At 39.3% G+C, this 17,912-nt stretch overlaps 2 protein-coding genes across 5 annotated transcripts in view; both read right to left on the bottom strand.

Annotated features, from left to right (window-relative positions):
• Positions 1 to 1,367, bottom strand: part of LOC122524819 (ankyrin repeat and SAM domain-containing protein 1A-like) — a 62,250-nt gene extending 60,883 nt beyond the window's left edge. For both annotated transcript variants that reach the window (XM_043647288.1, XM_043647290.1), the window contains exon 1: positions 1,294 to 1,367. The gene's annotated coding sequence lies outside the window, so the exon portion shown is untranslated. The remainder of the gene's footprint in view (positions 1 to 1,293) is intronic.
• Positions 1,368 to 1,737: 370 nt separating this feature from the next.
• LOC122524821 (paired box protein Pax-6-like) overlaps positions 1,738 to 17,912 on the bottom strand; it is a 28,280-nt gene continuing 12,105 nt past the window's right edge. The window contains exons 4-9 of one of the 3 annotated variants that reach the window (XM_043647291.1): positions 15,465 to 15,741; positions 12,676 to 12,840; positions 12,295 to 12,377; positions 6,532 to 6,758; positions 5,938 to 6,191; positions 1,738 to 1,831 (exon numbers count right to left, since the gene is read on the bottom strand). In XM_043647291.1, the coding sequence (XP_043503226.1) occupies positions 1,743 to 1,831; positions 5,938 to 6,191; positions 6,532 to 6,758; positions 12,295 to 12,377; positions 12,676 to 12,840; positions 15,465 to 15,741 (1,095 nt within the window). In that variant the 3' untranslated portion in view covers positions 1,738 to 1,742. The remainder of the gene's footprint in view (positions 1,832 to 5,937; positions 6,192 to 6,531; positions 6,759 to 12,294; positions 12,378 to 12,675; positions 12,841 to 15,464; positions 15,742 to 17,912) is intronic. The other 2 variants (XM_043647293.1, XM_043647292.1) reach the window with 2 other exon arrangements.

The raw sequence follows: 17,912 nt of genomic DNA, 5'->3' as shown, positions 1-17,912 counted from the left end.
ACAGAGAGTAACAAATGCTATTTTACAATCAGCTTTATACAAGAAGAAATGTTGAGATTAGGAATTAGGTGAGGGAGAAGATGTAATTGGCAAATGAAAAGCGGAAAACGAGAAAAAAGATCGACGATCAAAATCCGATAAGAATATCGGAACATTTTTTTCTTCAATATAATGCTTCGAGTATTTTTTCCTTTCATAGAATTTCGACGTCGATTCTTTAGACTGTTTCACGAGTTTTATTAAGCTACGGATTCGTGGATTCGTCTTATTAAATAAGATAGCTCGAGCGAAACGATTGAGCTATATTGATTTGATTTCTACGAATGATTGGTAACATCGAGTGTTTTTGAATTGAATAAAAAAGTTTTCGGTCAGGAAACGCATACGCATATACATATACATATACACATACATATACATATATATACATACGTGTTCGTTTATGCTGGTTCAGCGTTTCGTTGAAAAAAAATTTACCCTGTGATTAAACGTCGACGTATAAATAAAAATTATCTATAAATGCATGATTCATTTCAAGTTTGTAACCTGATTTTTCCTTCTTGTCCCGTTCTGAATTGTTTAATCGTTACGGATACTCTCTTGATTTAATTCGGCACGTCAACGCACCGTCATTGCGATGAATTCCAAATAATTCTACGGATTGATAATAAACGAATAAATTCTTCGACATTCTCACGATTTACCCTTACAGAATTTCTGATCAATTCTAACTTAATAAAGTATCAATAGCTTTTAATATTGTATACATCAAATGATTACTTCATGACAGAAAAATAAATGCGTAAGGCTGTGGGAAAATCGATCGAAATGATTCGAATTGACTATTTCATCAACGCAATGTCGGTGGATCACCGAAAAAGTTAGTTTTCAACGCGATCATGTGTCTTAATTTATATAATATCGTGAACGGTGAAATACCCTGTGTGACCCGGGTCATGCGTATACATCTACGAGATTTAGACGATACACGGATGATCGTCACAGAGACATCGATATTTTCGAATAAGTTCGTTCTTATAAATGTAGATAACATCGCATCGTTGATCCGATAATATCGAATCGACGTTAAAAGATAAAAGATAATCAAAATTACCTAATGATACAAAACGCAGATCTTTTTTTACACCGTAGGTATAGGTACATTCTCGCAGAAAGAATTAAATAAACGATTAAACAACTAGGATTATCTGTAAGAAATAAAAAAATCAAATAAAAATAAAAATCAAAGATAAAAATAAGAAAAAATGAATTGATGATTAAGAAACGTCTCACCGATCAACGATGCAAAGTCCTCCGAATTCGAGAGATGCGAGGTCCGGAAAAGTAGTAGACGATAAGGTATCCGAATCGTGGATGTCATCGAAGTTGAGCGACGTTTCGAGGCCTCGCTTAACAGGGAAAATATCATAAGTCTTAGCAAAAAGGTCATTCTCGCTGTCGTTGAAGTCTCAATGAATTGTCGTCGATGATTCTCTCTGAGTCTCTCGAAAAAGTATCGCAATTATGCGTCTCGTTCACTCGCTGGTATCGGAGGTATGTACGGGGGTCGTTGCCGGCGTGCTACTCGGTTGTTGTTGTTGCTGAGATGCCACCGGTGGTTGTGCCGGTATGCCGAGGCTGGCTAAAAGCGGCCTCGAAACGGCACCCGGGGTGACCGTCGGTGGCGGCGGGCTCTCCTGCCCCACGAGCAAGCTCGCGGGTGGGAACCCGAATAGCTGGGATCACTGGAGCCGAGGCCAATAGCTGCCGGTTAGGTCCGGAGTCTGTGATGGTATCTGCACTGGCACCGATACGCCTGCCGATATAACCCCTGAAACACATTCAAGGTCGATCGCTTGCTTTACGTTCTCCCTCCCTCCTTCCTCTCATGCAAAACAACTTTTCTCCTATTTTTTTAATTTTTTTTTCCTTCTCTCTCTCTCTCTCTCCCCCTCTCCGTTTATTTACTTTTTTTCGTCTATTTGTAAATAGATTCTCAAAGGTTCCTCGCGAAAAAAGAAAACACTTTAAATTTGCAACATAATTTATCATTAACTCAACGTTGATCTTTTTATTGACAAATGATTTTGAACTTTTTTTTGGAATAACAACGAAACCATTAATTCTATAGAATCAGCCGGTGGAAATAATGCAAGAGACGTGCCACCATCAGGAAATTAATCTAATAAGTACTCCATTTCTAGAATCCTCGTAAATATTATTTGTAAGCTATTTATTTTTTACTAGTCATTTATCTTTACTCACTAGATTGAACGTGATTAAATTTTTTGTCTTATAATTATGTTCCTTAAAATAAGACTATACTAATGCTACCTCCTGTCATTTTTCATTATAGACTTCTTAAATAAGAAATTTCTATTAATATATATTTACAAATAATTATATAATAAATGTATTTATATAAAATATGATGTAATGATTGTTTTCATTCCGTCGAATGAAGTTCCTATGAACATTACTTATTTTAAAATAATAAATGTTTCGAAGTAAGTCTTTCAAAATGATTCTTTCCAAAGCGTAACCAACAGAAAAAAAAAATCCTTTTACCCTGGATGCATACATCAACCCTCATTACGCTGATGCGAGGATAAAGAAAAAGCGAGAACGTTCCCAACGGTGGTGAACGGTGTCTTCATCAGCCGACTACTTAACTATGAAAACGTGCTTCTCTCTGCAGAGACATAGGTGCCAAAAGAAAGAGATAAAGATAGATAAGAGGAAGACAGAAAATAAGGTGCAATGATAACGAGACCGTGGTAGAAGTCTACTGCGTTGGTGCACGTAAAGCGATTATGAAGGATAATGGCGTGTAAGAAGAGAAAAAAGGAGGGAAAGATAGGACGCCGTGCTAAGAGAGATAGAAATAGATAAGGACAGATAGAAAGAGCAGAAAAGAGAGTAGGAAAAGAAGGCCGCGCGTGTTCCGCAGTATTCCACCATTCTACATCGCTCCACTCCATTCCTGTAGGTACGCCGCGCACCCCCGTATTTCCTCCCCTTTGGGTTCGCACGTTATTGAGCGCTCGCCCAGCCGAGGCGAGACCCAACCCATCCACATCCTCTGTTCACCCCTGTACATTCTGACGAGAGTGAGCACGAGAGAAAGAGAGAGAGAGAGAGAAAGGAAAAAGCAAGTAGAAGGGATAGAAGGGAAGGGTAAGTAGGGAGGAAGAGAGGTACAGGACGAGGAGGGTCGACCCTCGACGGCTTTCGTTAAACGGGAGAGGAGCGAGAAATAGAGATGGATAGAGAAAATGAGAGAAAGACCAGAGGGAAAGAGTGAACGAGTCAGAGAGAAAGAGAGAAAAAGTCGAGAAAATGGAAAATTCAGGAGCTCTACGTCGACGGGGGTGGAAAACCGCCGAACATCCCATTCTTCGATTCAGCCCGCCGGCGCCATGCGAGATTTGTTTTAAAATCCTTTTACAATTCCGTGGGCGAGCATCGACCCGCGTGCTATAACTACTTGGACCACCCCTTACCCTTCTATCTCTCTTTCTTTCTCTCTCTCTCTCTCACTCTCTGAGAACAGGGTTTGGTCTATGTAGATTGCGTGCGAAGAGGCTCCCAGGTAATCCTCGCCGCTTTATTTTGCACTCGACACTCAGCGCAAAAAAGGAAAAGGAATAGAGAGGACGCGACGATTCGTGAATAACGAAGAAAATTCGAAACAAAAACGTACTCGGCTCTGTGTTCTACCCCTTCGTAGGAATCACCTTGTTATTACAATTGGACGACAAATTTTTCTCTTATTTATACTACAAGTATTCTTCCTGTTATCACTTTCACTTATTCTAATATTAGAGTTGCCGATTGAAAAATAATCCGTCGGAAAAGAGACCCGAACGTTTGTTCATTTTTTTAAATAAAGCAACGTCGATTTAACGCACATTTAAAAAAAAATAAAAAAGAGAAAAGAACAAGCAATATGAATGAGATATTATCAACAATACGTGGGAAATAATTAAAGGTATTGAATGTACGCGTGGAAGCGCAGATAATAGATTTACCGGCACGATTATTCACAATGTCATTGGGAGTGATAAAAATGTGGGATATATTTCACGGATATGAAGCACAGCGAAATTCTCTCTCTTTCTCTCCTTCTCTTTTCCTGGAAAATAGCTCGCTCAGTTAATAGACACCGAAATGGTTGAAAGCTTACGACATCAAATTAGCGACACCTCGAAGCTCTCCGGAGATACGAAGCGAGAGATCAAATATCCAGAGATAAAGTGCTAAAATAAAAGAGACAATGGGACGCAACCGAGGAGGTTGAGCGAATGAACGACGCGGCATGCACACGTTATTACACGAATGAGAGCAATTCTTACGTTGAATTGACAAGCTAGTAAAAATTGAAGACATTATGCGAGCAAGCCGAGGTACTACTACTAATTCATGCAATTCCTTGGCGAAATCTGAATCTTTCTTTTATTGCTTTCCCATTCCTACTAACGCTTTTTATTGGATTTCAAAGTCTACTATGATTAGTATTTGAAAAAATGCATATAAAATAAAAGTACGTAGTCATAAAAGGATCGTCAAATGGAATCCGTTCAAAATGGCCATTTATTCTTTCATTTGTGTAGGATGCCTGAACGGAATGTATATGTGCGTGCGTGCGTGTTTGGAATAAAAATATTTATGGAAGATATTCAAGAAACTTCGTTCCTTTCTCTATCATTTATACTATTCTTGGAAAACCGAGAAATAAAATCTCTCTCTTAGCAGGTAGAAAAGTAAACGGTCCTTTAATTTTTAAAACCCTTGCCCGTGTTTATTTTAGGCAAAGCATCTCCTACAATGTATCTTTTGTATATAAAAAGTGTTGTAGCAGAGGAGATAGTTGTCGTTGCAATGAGAAAATAAAGAAAATAAAATATAAAGACTTGACAGTTAGTCAGTGAATATCTCTGATGAGTGAGTTAAAATAAGACAGTCGAAATAGTTAGTCGTAGAAGGATCATTGTCATCAAAGAGCCGTATTTGTTGATAATAGATGTCTAGTGTTAGGTTAGTATGTTACATGTATTCAATAAAACAATGTGCTTAATTGAAATTTTATGCGTTATACAAAATGACCTTATTTAATTTCCAGGCCTTTCTCATATTTGTATATTTTTCAATTGGTTCTTGCAACGCATAAATTAAAGTAAAAATTCGCAAGGAAATTTGAACGTCGAGATTGGAACGATCGACGGTTTTTGGAAGAACCGTGGTATCACTGCAAGCTCAAAATGCGATGAATATCGGAGATACCGTATTCGTTATCACGCGATACGCACACACGTTCGAGCATGCTCACCGACGACGTTCGTCGCTGATTTTATCAGCGAACGGGGACCGTGCGGGAAATCGAAACGGTAATTTCGTTTCAGTTTCGAATCCAGTTTACAGCTAATCTGCTTTGAAACTAGGGTGTAATGCAAACACGACAAATATTGACCTACTCAAAATAGTTGCGAATCCGCGTTTACTAAAACGCGGAGAGGATACTCATGGAACGATTTTCGTTCATCGTTGAAACAAAATGATATCTTTAAAACCATTACGTTGAAATTCTTCGTCCCGTCACGGACGTGTTAATCAATCTAATACAATTTTCTCTATCGTCCAATTTATGATAATAGAATTAAACAAAGATTGGAATAACGTAACTATATTATATAGAGAAAACTGAATAACATCAAGACATTTTTAAAATAAAATATTAATAAATAATCTCTAGAAAAAGTACTACTAAATATTATAGTTTATGAGCCACTTTTAATCTTTCACTTTACAAGGTTCATATAAAAGAAATTTAAAAAATCGTATTTCGAAGGTATCCTTTACTAAAAGTTTAGAAGTAAGTAAGAAGTAAAAGAGGATGAATAATCGTGAATACTAAAATAAGTCAATTAGAAAACTTACCGGTCGCGGTGGAGGTCGTCGGCTGATAGGGCGCACCACCTGGTCCCGCAGGTTGGCCACCCGGCGTGGTGGGGGTACCACCATGGGAGGTCGGAATACCACGATGGGGTTGCGAATGCGCAGTGCTGTGTGCGTGGGTGTAAGACTGCGTGAGCGAGTGAAGTGGCTCGTGGAACACGTACGCCGGGTATCCCTCGGCTCGTTGCTGAAGGCAGCTTCCACCCATTGACCCGCCCAGACTACCCGACATTGAACTGACATCAGACAAAATCCACGATGGGGTGTTGAAAATAATTCGCCTTTTAGACGTTTACCAAACTTTTCAATGAGATTCGTTACGCTCGTTACTTCGTTTCTCGAAGGATACTTACGCTATTATATTAATCAAAATATGTTTAATTTATCTCAAATTAATTTCTATTTTTCGAGTGGAGGGGGGGTAACTGGAATAATTATTTATATAGAAAAATTATACTCGAAACGATAAGTTATTATTGTACAACGTTTTACTTCTTTTTTTTATTTATCTTCTTATTTTATTTTTTTTGTTTGTTTTGTAATATATTTCAAATGCAAATAAAATTTCTGACTAACCTGTAAGTGTCAGGCATAGTGGCAATCGGCTGCGGTATCGAGGAATACATGGCGTTGAATCCGGCATTTAGAGGCAAACGTGGAGTGGCCGGTGTCGCTGCGGGAGGTGCGGCACTGCTACTACCACCCCCGCTTCCACCCCCGACTACCTGATCGACGGCCGCTCTTCTCTGGTTTCGCAACTTTTCCTCTCGACGCCACTTTGCCCTGCGATTACTGAACCACACCTGCAACCGATGAAATCAAACGGTCCCTCTGTCACGATAACTGCGTTATTCCTTGCGATTCGCCTTTCGTCTCTTTTTCTCTCTCTTTCGTTCTCTCTCTTACACACGTATACACACACATACGCACTTTCTTTCTCTGTTTTTTTACTTTTACCTCTCACCTCCATCTTTTATCTGCAATCTTTTTCTTTCTCTCTTTGTTCTTTCAAACAAGCATGCACACCCACACTCGCACTTCTTCCTCTTTCTCGTGCCCTCTTTACTCTCTTTGATTCCATCCTTTCTTTCTAATTTACATTTTTTTCTTTTTTTCATACTAGATATTTCTTTTTACATACAATCTATTTTTGTGCATATTGATTTGACCTTTTTTTTTCTTTTTATTATTATTTTCTTTTTTTTTTTTTGCAATTTTCCTTTCTTCTTTTTTTTCGTACGAAATTCGATCTCGCGTAGTTCATTAATTGCAATTAAATTATCGGAAAATGTAATTTTTCCTACTGGATTTTGTTACGCTCTCGCTGTTACAAATTGCCACATAAATGTTAATGATTATAACGAGCAGTTTACGAATATCCATTAAAAAGAAAAATAAATAGAAAGAGAATGGAAACAATGATTATTTTTCCCTTCGTTCTCTTATTACTTGATTTTTAGTTATCGTTCACGTATCAAGTAATTTACTCTTTAACCTCTCAAAAAGTTCGAATAGAACAACGGACAAAAAAGGAATTTTTTGTTCGCATAAAAATGGAAAACAAGAGGAATATGGTTTGAAGGAATCGAAGTTTCTGCCTATTCTCTCTATTTCTCTTTCTCTCTCTCTCTTTTTCTATACTTCTCTTCTTCATTCTCGGCGTAGCGAGTAACGCGGTTTCGAGAGCTACCCATCGACGAGCGTCAATTGAATCAAAAAATAAATTTCATTCCCCAGCAGTTTGCAGGAGGGACCATGAGGGGTATAGAAGGGTAGCAAATCGTGTTCGAGCAACCCCACCGTCAAATATCTACCATTCGCTCGGAGCGTTCTCCTTCCGCCCAATACCGTCGCTCCTCGTAAACTCGTCCTCCCTTGTCCCCGAAAACTCGTTCGAATCGATCCATTCGGAATTCTGCGATCCCGAATAGACTTCGGGATGCTCTCCCTCTATCTGTCTATCTACCTCTTGCTTTCGATCCTCTTACAGGAGAAACAGAGATAGATCGAGAGAAAGAGAGAAAGAAGAACGAAGAGAGAACAGAACACATACCTACTATTCCTATCGACGATATCTCGAAGATGGCTCCGATTTTTGAATATTCAACAATTTCTATACGAATTTTATTCGGATCGAAAATGTTTCCAGAAACGGAACCCGCTGTTCGAAGTAAATAGACGAGGGGAGAGATTGAAAAGGGACAATAAGTAATACAACAACAACAACAAATAGAGAAGATTGATTGGTAAAACTTTGCGAGTAATGGTAAATTAGGAATTAGAAATATACCTTTTATCAGCTATGATTTTTAACGAGGAACGATAAAAGAATTAAACGATAGGATTGGGTTAGAAGAAAATAAAGAAAAGGTAAAAGCTAAAGAAATTGAACTATAATATATACTCGAAATAAAGAAGAGATCTTTCTGTGCGTTCCATCACGGAGAACCTTTCACGGCCACCCTCTAACGATTTACCCTCTCGAGACGCGTCGGAAATCCTGCGGCATACCTCCCTCTGAACAGGAGCATCCCTTTTTGTCCATTCCACTCTTACTCCTCTCTCTTTCTCCGTTAAGAAAGGGAGAGTCGCGTGCGATGATAATCGGTGAGCGGTCTAGGCCGTGGAACAACCTCGTGGAGGTGCCCGCCAGTACACAGACGCACGAAAGGACGAAGAAGAGCGAATGAGGAACGGCCAATCGGAGGACAACCTCCCCGGGGACGCGTCGTTGCCATGGTTGCGTCCGAACCCTCTTAGGCCTTCTGCCGGATCCCTCACAGTAGCTCGCCGAGAGACTCGCGCGCTACCTATCCGCTACTTCCTCACCCTCTATTTCCCTCTTTCTATATATTAGTCTCTCTCCCTCTTTCCCTTATTCACCCTACATACTTCCAAACATCTGTCCTTCTCACTTCGTACGCATGTACGCGTATATGTATCGAATTTGGCATGGTGGTTCCACCATTTGCTTTGCCGCCGTTCTGCACGCTCTATTTCCGTCTTCATCCCTTTTTTTTTTATTCTTCTTCTTTTCCTCTTTCTCTTTTTTCTCTCCTCTTTTTCTGTCAACTTTAACTGCCCATTTATTTTTCCAACTTTCTAAAATTCCCTATATTCATATTTTCATTTTTATCTTCCACCAGTAATCCTTCAGAAAGTAAAGATCTTTAAGTATTCGTTCCCTCATTCTTAGAATCTCCATTTTGTTTACTTTTATTTTCATCATATTTTTCTAGATTATTTGAAACACGTTATATATATGATTGTAAAAGAAAGTTTTTCAATATCTATATATCGTTTAATACGTATTCATTGATTATTAGTTTTATAATAGGCAACATAAAGTTTCTACCTGATTCATAGAGTCAACCGTCGGTCGAAACGGTCGACTCATCTTTCTTTCTCTCCCTCACTCTCTCTCTCTCTCTCCCTCTCTCTTTCTTTCTCCCTTTCTTGTTTCCTCTTCCTCCGCTTGTTCTTTCCCTCCCTGTCTGTCTCCCCTAGTCTTTCCCTCTTTCTCGTCCTCTCGCCCTCTCGCACTCCTGGCACTCCCGGTTTCCTGCACTTAGCAAGATCAATACCAGCCAACGAGGCTTGAAAACATGCGTCAACATGGTCTTGCACTGTTTGTACGTCCACATAACGCTCCGCGCACGGCTACTAGAGGCACGCCAACCACCACCACCACCACCACCACCACTACTTCCACCACTTCCACCACTTCTACTACTACCATCTCCACAACTACCACCACCGGCAACATCACCACCCCTAGCCGGCCACTTTGCCACCCCCCCCATCGTTGAAACAGGTGAGGAAGGGAGGAAAGAGAGAGTGAGTGAGGGAGAGAGAGAAAGAGAGAGATAGTCCTCGAATATCGCCCCTCGAGAGACGAGAGAGAGAAAGAGAGAGAGAGAGAGAAAGAGGTATCAGAGCGGTACGACCAAACAATGTCCAACAAGGCTGCGTACATATTAGCTTATACGGCCATACGTCACCCTGCGGCTCGACCGGCGGTATTAATTAAAATAATACGCCGTGAAGCTTGTCTGCTCTACATCCTACCATCTCTCTTTCTCTTTCTCGTTCGTCTTTCTCTGTTTGTCACATTTGATGGAATTGCTTTTATCCATTTACTTCGATCGGAGAGATGAATGATCGTCGTAGACAATAATTTGTTATCTGCTCGAACTAATTATAACATCTAAGGAAACTAATTGACAGTTTAATTTGTTTTATTTTACCTTTTCTTTCTTTTCTTTTTCTTTTTTGTTTTTCTTTTGTTCATTGAGCGAGAAAATATGTTCAAAAGAAACGTACAATTCGTAGAGAATAAAATATATGTGAAAATATATAATTACTTTTAATACGACTAAATTGTTTTTCTCATGGATGTGTTTTATTTATAAACATAATTTTAGAACAGTTGCGGTTCGTTGATAATAAAAAGCTTGAAAAATAATTGTAGAAAAATGTCCAAATTATCGCATTTAGATTAGTTCGATTCGTTTATGTTATTAATTCTGTTCTTTTTTTTAATATTAAAACCAAATTTGATGTATATCGGAAAATGTAGAAAAAAGATAAAAGAAACAAGGATTTCATGGAAGCTTTCAAATTCCAAATCTGGGCTGTTCAAAGTTATCAAAGTTGGTATCTTGGTGGGAAGTTAATTACTCATACTAACATAGATTGTTAAAAGTACAAAAGGTTAAATTCTTTTTCCAAAAACTTTTGAAATATCCTCCTATAATTTCGATAATAATCGAACTTGCAGAAAAATTAACGTTCGTTTAAAACCGTTTATATTTTAATCAAATGATTCTTTATTAAATTCTACTATCTATATCGAATAAAATTATTCCTAAAAGTAAAATAATCTGTTTCTCTGTGTAGATGTTATACGCAAGTAAATACGTTAATCGTTTTATAATTCTGATTTTGCAAAATAAAATATATATATATATTGCGAGCAGCTAATTGAGAAACATTTCATAAAACGAATTTACAAACGATATATTCCTTTGCATTCGCTAATATGCACAAGAAACAAAAACGAAGTCGACTGGCAATTGCGTTCACGTTGAAAAGGTGAATATTTGCCAACGGTGCTTGGATGTTTTGGAATCGTTAACAATATAGATCATTGTTTTGAGATAACAATACTCGATATGCGTTCCTCCTGCTCTTTCTCTCTCTCTCTCTCTCTCTCTCTCTCTCTGTCTCTCTTTCTCATATCGATCTCGTAAAATCATAACACGTCATATTCGTTTATCGTTCCTTTTGTTTCACAAAAATTCACATTAATTCGAGATAGATGTAAAAATATTAATTCCCTTTACCGCGCACCATGAGAAAATCATTCGGACACATTATTTTTTCCACCCTTCCGAACTTGTGCGTTTCATTACGCGTTTTACAGTTACGGTAATTTAATATTATTACGAAGAGCGCTCTTGTAAATATAACAATGCATGGAAAACGATGTATTGTATCGGGCGTATAAATTTCCTCTATAAACCGTATCGCATTTATTAACGAATCGTGCAGAAAATATTAACTAAATATTCGCGTCGTCAAATTCGACGATTTTTATCAGGAGAAAACATGAGTACCATCCTCCCGGCGATAATCGAAACGATGACGATGATATTGCATAGAAAAAAAAAGAAACGAACCGGAACTCCGAAAGGACGAGGAAACATTTCTCCGCACGAATAGATATAATGAAATAAAACTATTAGAAACCACCAAAAGAGAGACTTGGTCTCTCGCCGCTTTATGAGAAATATTTAAAAAAAAAAGAAAAAAACATATACGCATTTTGTGAGAAAGGAAGGAAGGATCTTCTCGCGTAATCCAATTAAAATCGACGTCGTTAAGGGAAAAAATTCCAGAAAGATCGGGATCCCTTTTCGTCTCATAGAATTCACCTAACGAGAGTAAAACCCATGCGAGGAAGTGTGAAGGAAGAAGACCCGAAAGCAAGAGAAAAAGGGAAAGGGGGTTGGAAAGAGGAGATTCGTCGGGAAGTTGGGTAGGACGTTACTCTCTCGGCATTTAAAGTGCATCATCCTGCGTGTGCATTGCCACTGGTGGGCACGTTTTAAAACGTTTAATGAAAGGGCGTCTCCTTGCTTAACGCGCCCGCTCGTTCCTTTAGAAAGGAACGAGAGTGAGAAACGGTGAAAGAGAAAGAGAAAAAGAGAGAAAGAGAGATAGACAATTTTCGTTAAAGGAAAAGGAGAAAGGAGAAGGATGGGTGGGAGGGTAAGGGTAGGATAGGAGTGTACGAGAAAGAGGAAGCACGCGCCTCATTCGCACATTCACACTCACCTGGATACGTGCCTCGGGCAATCCAATCTTCTCGGCGAGACGCTCCCGCGCAAACACGTCCGGGTAATGTGTCCGCTCGAATTCTGAAACGAAACCAGTTTGCAACAAGTGTGCCAAATTATTGAGAGAACACGGGATTTTACAGACTCGTTATAAACTTTTCGTTAAGAGATATGGGTTTTAAAGATGGGTTTTATCAAGTGTCGATGTTACTCGTAGATAATAATACTTAACAACGATTTATAATGACATTAACGAGAATTGCGTGTACAACAAATATACAGACTATTATTATTAATAAATTGAAGTTAACTCGTCGATAATGATAAATAAATGAATTTCATAAATATTATTAATATACTCTTATATTATTATATTTACCTTTCTCGAGGCTGTCTATCTGTTCATTGGAAAAGGATGTCCGATTGCGCTGGAGTTTCCGCTTTAGCCTAAGTCGTACTTGGGAATCCTCGTCGCCGGACGAATTATGTTCCGAGTTCCCGTCCGAAGTTGTCTCCTGTTGATGCGACAACAGAGAACCGGTGTCTGGAAAGAGATTTTTCCAAATTTTTCTGCGAACGATTCTACAGAAATTTTTTACTTTCTAAATTTTTAATGCCGAAGAAACTAACGATCATTAAATGCAATTAATTTTGCCAATGTAAATTATCTTCAAATAATCGATGAAATATTAAACGAACGGGACATATTCGATGTTGCCAAAAAGAAAAAAAGCAAACTGAGAAAATATCGACGAGGTAAACAACAAGAATATTTTCTTAGTAGAAAGGAGATCGATCCAATTAAGAAAGCGAGTTTGGTTCCCCTCGATGAGCTTACGTTTCAACGATTTTAGGTACGAGCAACGGTTACGGTGACGGCGACGAGTGTCTGCTGAATTCCTAGACACGAAGAAGAGGGTAAACGCGTCTAGGCGTATATACGTTCCACCCTCGATCTTCAGGGTCGCCATATTGGTGCGTGTATCGGTGCACACGCATACATACGCAAGTATGGGCGCGTTATCGCGAGCCGCGATTACTTTCCGCCTCTGCGAACCGAACCCTCGCCACTTCTCATCCCTTCAGAAACCTTTCTTGCATCCCTCTTGTCCCTCTGTCTACCAACGCTGCCAATCCTCTTTCTATCTTTCACACACACACACACTTTCTCTCTCTTTCTCTGTTCCTCAATCTCTTTGTAAGCCTTTGCTAAAGAACAAGAGAGAAAGAGATACGTAGTTACGTATAGAATGTCCCATTTTCGATAAAGCTAACGTTTAGCCTTTAAACCGCGGGACAGGAAAAGACGAAAACGAAAAGGAAACTCGAGATAGACGTCTTCAAAATTTAACTTTAAATCGTAATCGTCTTTTTCGTTTTCCTCAACGAATCGATCGTTCATCATTAATGAATCATTAAATATATTCTCGTTACACCGACGACGTAACGTGTTTACAAGATAAATCTGTGTTTGACGGAACACACATAACATCGAGATAATATAATCGATCGGTTCAGTTGTGTAGAAATAAAAAATATAAGTAAAATAGAAGTGATCTCGTAGTAGATACATGCGGTTGATAGGTAAGACGATATTTTTAGGTAGGAAAATAACAAAAAAACAAAAAAAAAATAAGCTATCGAGATGGAATAAAGTCTCGATTTAAAGGTTAATATTTTGCAACGACTTCTCGGCGTCCATTTATGAAAAATTGAATAAATTTATGATGGGAGAAGAAGAAAACTAGGCACGTAGAAAGTTTAAATGTACGATAACTTTGTAAGTTTCTCGCCTCCAACATGAAAGTTATATTCTCTCTTTCCATTTTTCTACCCCTCCCGCATCTTTGTCTTTCTCTTTCAGCGACAACTCAAAATGCCGTCAGCCCCAAACAGGACGGTCGACGACACCCCCTAGTTGTCGTCGTCGTCGTTCTTCTCACGAGCATGCTACCCCTGCGCGTAACGACCGATGGGGAGGATCTCAACAGTCCCCTGCAGACCGATCGTTGGCTTTAATTTTCTAGGTGACGACGCACCAAGCGAAGAGAAGAGAAAAGGGATTAGCCATTGGTACTGCTGATACTGATGCCTATGCCGATGCCTATGCCGATGCCTATGCCGATGCCTATGCCGATGCCGATGTTCATTCGATCGTAAATACCTGACTATCGATAGATATCATTTTTGCAACAACACGAAAGTATTTACAGAACCTTGATAACTACACTCCTATCATGTTTTTTTCATTCGTTTGGTCAATAAACTTACTTTTTATTTGCAAAAGTATTTAAATATTTCGAATTATCGACGATTCTTGAAAAACGCATCTATCTTTTCCATTATATTTTACTTTTATTCTTATGAAAAGATCGAAATAATCTTGATTAAGAATGAAAGTCAAGTTCAATGTTTAGAAAAGAATAATTTCAATAGTAGCCGTGTACGTGTGTGGGCGAAGTGTTGGGATAATTCTTGAATCAGGAACCCCAACATAGATTGCATCGTTTGTCCTTCACACAGGAGAAGCAGAGTTTCGCGTAATCCGGATTTCGGGGTAGAAAGCGCATCTGGAATCGTCATCTGTGGCGCAATCTCGACCGCGATCGAAATGCGCGTACGGATTTTCCTGATCCTATTAGAGGTAGAGAGAACGATCGTGCAGGTATCATGGAGGGCTTGCGAAGCTCACTACGTTGCGTTGAACCAGAAGGTACCTCTAGATTGTTCGTAGGTGGTTCGACACCAGGGACGCCTTTCACAATGCTCCTTTCTCGATCTCGTCAATGAATCCGACTTAACGCGTTCATAGAATTGGTAAGGAGCGTTTCGAATTACAGAGCCACGCGAATGACTTTCAGTCATTGTTGATCGAGAAGTAGATCGAGGGCGCAAGGATTACGAGGGTCCCTTCTCGGAGCTATTGGAATTCATCGGAAGATAAAAAAAACACCTTAAGAGAACATTTATTCGATCGCGTGTGATTTAATCTATCTTTTATATATTTAATAGCAATATGTTATATAATAAAATTCAAATATAGAAAAAAAATATATGATTTTAATAGGATAAGTTGAAAGAATGAATCGTTAAATGTATCATTATTGATTCTTATACGAATGATTGAATAAGATCATTCCCTAAACGAGGAAATTTATTATAACTTACCGCTTCGTTTGAGCAGAGAATCGTCGCGACCGTGCAATTGACTACCGGGTAGAAGAGATTGTCCGGAACCGGGAGTAGCCGCTGTTGGGATACCAGTGGCCAGTGGATGATGAGAGGGCGTAGCCGAGTACCATGCCGGTGGCCAACCTGCAGCCTGTCCGTTGAACATTCTCAGTTTGTCGTAAACACTTTCGGCGCCTTGATGCGCTTGCACCGCTGCCGCCTGTTGCTCCTTTTGAGAGGCTAAGTTCCTAAGCACCCTGTTGATTGACGACACCTACAAAAACACATCAAATTCTTTGATCGATTTTTTTGTCCAATTTTACTACTGTCGTAATTATCACTAAAAATAGTACTCTAACTTGTTGAACACATTTTATATATTTTTTTTTTTATTAAATCTACGTCAAAGGAACATAAAGGTTTATTACAAAAGTATATTCTTGAAAAAAGAATGATATACCGGAGGCTAGTGACTCTTTGTAAAAATTCGTCTACTCTTTGGATATTTCAGAATGTTATTCGCTCGTGAGTCCATGAATATCATCAACGACCTTTTCTCTCTCTCTCTTTCTCTTTCTCTTTCTCTTTCCATAGCTTCCTCTTTCGTCGGGAAAGGGAAATATCCAGATAAAAGGATGCCGCCATCCAATTATTATTACATGAAACGGTTTCCATAGCTCTTCGCTCCCTCTATCCAGACACGGTCGTCTTCACCTTGCACACCGCGGTCGAATCATTGGCTAACTCCTAAAGTTATAACGAGCCACGGGGGCGAGTCTCGATGCTCTCAACTCGTACATAATAGTCCTCCGTACTCTACACGTGCCCTCGTCCATCATCTCTTTCTCTCTCTCTCTGTTTCTCGCTCTCTTTCTAGTCCTCTTTTTGCGCAACATGGATGGTACATGTAAGTTGGATATGCCCAAAGTAAACCCAATGACTTCATTCAACTAGAAAGAGAGAGTAACGAGACACTTTGATTCGGTCCGATTGAAAAAACATAGAATAATAATGCCAATGGTTCTAACTGAAATACGAATTAACGATTAACGAAGAATATGTAGAAGAAACATTAAAGAACGTAGTAATAGATTTTCGATCAAAATTAGATAATAATTAAAGATGCTAACAAAATGATTACGAATCTATTAACATTAAATAAAGTCGTTATTTGATCAATCGAACGAATGATATTAAAATCAGATGAAATCTCGTTAAAAAAGAAGTCTCATTAATAGTTGAACCTTGTTTAACCTGATCGAATATACATACATCATCGATCACTTCGATACCATTATTACCGAAGGAAGAACTCGAATGGGTATAAGACTTATTGGGAGGACCGATAGTTCATCGATCCTCCCTCATTAATCGTTGTATCGAATTCCGAGAACGAGATAGGCACTAGGTACATGGCTATATCTAGAACGATAGAATCGAGAGCAGACTCGTTTGGAAAAGTTCGTTCGCGTGCGAGATTCCCTTCCGATTCCGCGACGTAATGACAGACTCCGAGGGATAGGTGGACGGTGATTGTACGAGACTAGGGGGTAGGGAATATGGAGTGTGGGGTTATACAGCGAGGGAAACGAAAAGGACGTTTCTCGACTAACCGCGCTCGACAGCAGTTCGCCCATCCTGATCTAGCCTTTCCATCATCGAGTCGTGCAAAGCCGGCTATGGTTCGACGCTATGGCTCGCATTGCCCATGCTCGGCCTCGCTCAAGCTCTGCTCTTGCCGCACAACAGCCGCAGCACCGATGCAGACCATTACACGCGCGACCGGACACGAATAATTGTGCAACACGCTTAACTGATCCCATTCACCCTGATTCTACCCGCTTCTCCGTTCGCTCGACTCCTCTCTCTCGCTCTCCTCCTCCCCCCATCTCCACCCCTCTCCACCCCTCTCGTTCTATCTTTCTCATACCTGATCACCCCTACTACTCGTGTCCCTTCCCAGCATGCCTCCTCACACCCTATCGTCGACGACGCCACAATGTATACCCGCCGCAACAGCCACGACCGACGCTATTAGTATTACGAATACTGTTATTATTGCTATCACCGGTGCCAGCATAGGTAGAATATAGATGATAGTTGTCTGGACGTATCGTTAAGTGAGACAGAAAGAAACATTGATGTATATGAGACTATCGATGATCTTCCTCAGAATCGTTCCTATTTTTTTTTAACACTAAACATACCATGACGGATCAAATGATCCCGGTTGTAAAATTGTTGGCAGCATTTCTTACAAGTTGTATATTGCTATTTGGTTAGTCAAGAATTCTCTTATTGAATAAATGATATATTTTTTTCTATACATACCTACATCGTAAAATATATGATTTTTTAAAGATGATTCGTTTTATCCGTTGTTATAAATATAAAGTATCGATAGAGAGGTTTAATCATAATCACCGTTAGAATTTCATCTTAAAC

The sequence above is a fragment of the Polistes fuscatus genome, unplaced genomic scaffold, assembly GCF_010416935.1.
Source record: "Polistes fuscatus isolate 324 unplaced genomic scaffold, CU_Pfus_HIC Scaffold8, whole genome shotgun sequence".
In the NCBI taxonomy this organism is placed as follows: Eukaryota; Metazoa; Arthropoda; class Insecta; order Hymenoptera; family Vespidae; genus Polistes; species Polistes fuscatus.
Note: the sequence above shows the minus strand (reverse complement) of the source record. Positions and strands in the feature narration are given on the sequence as shown.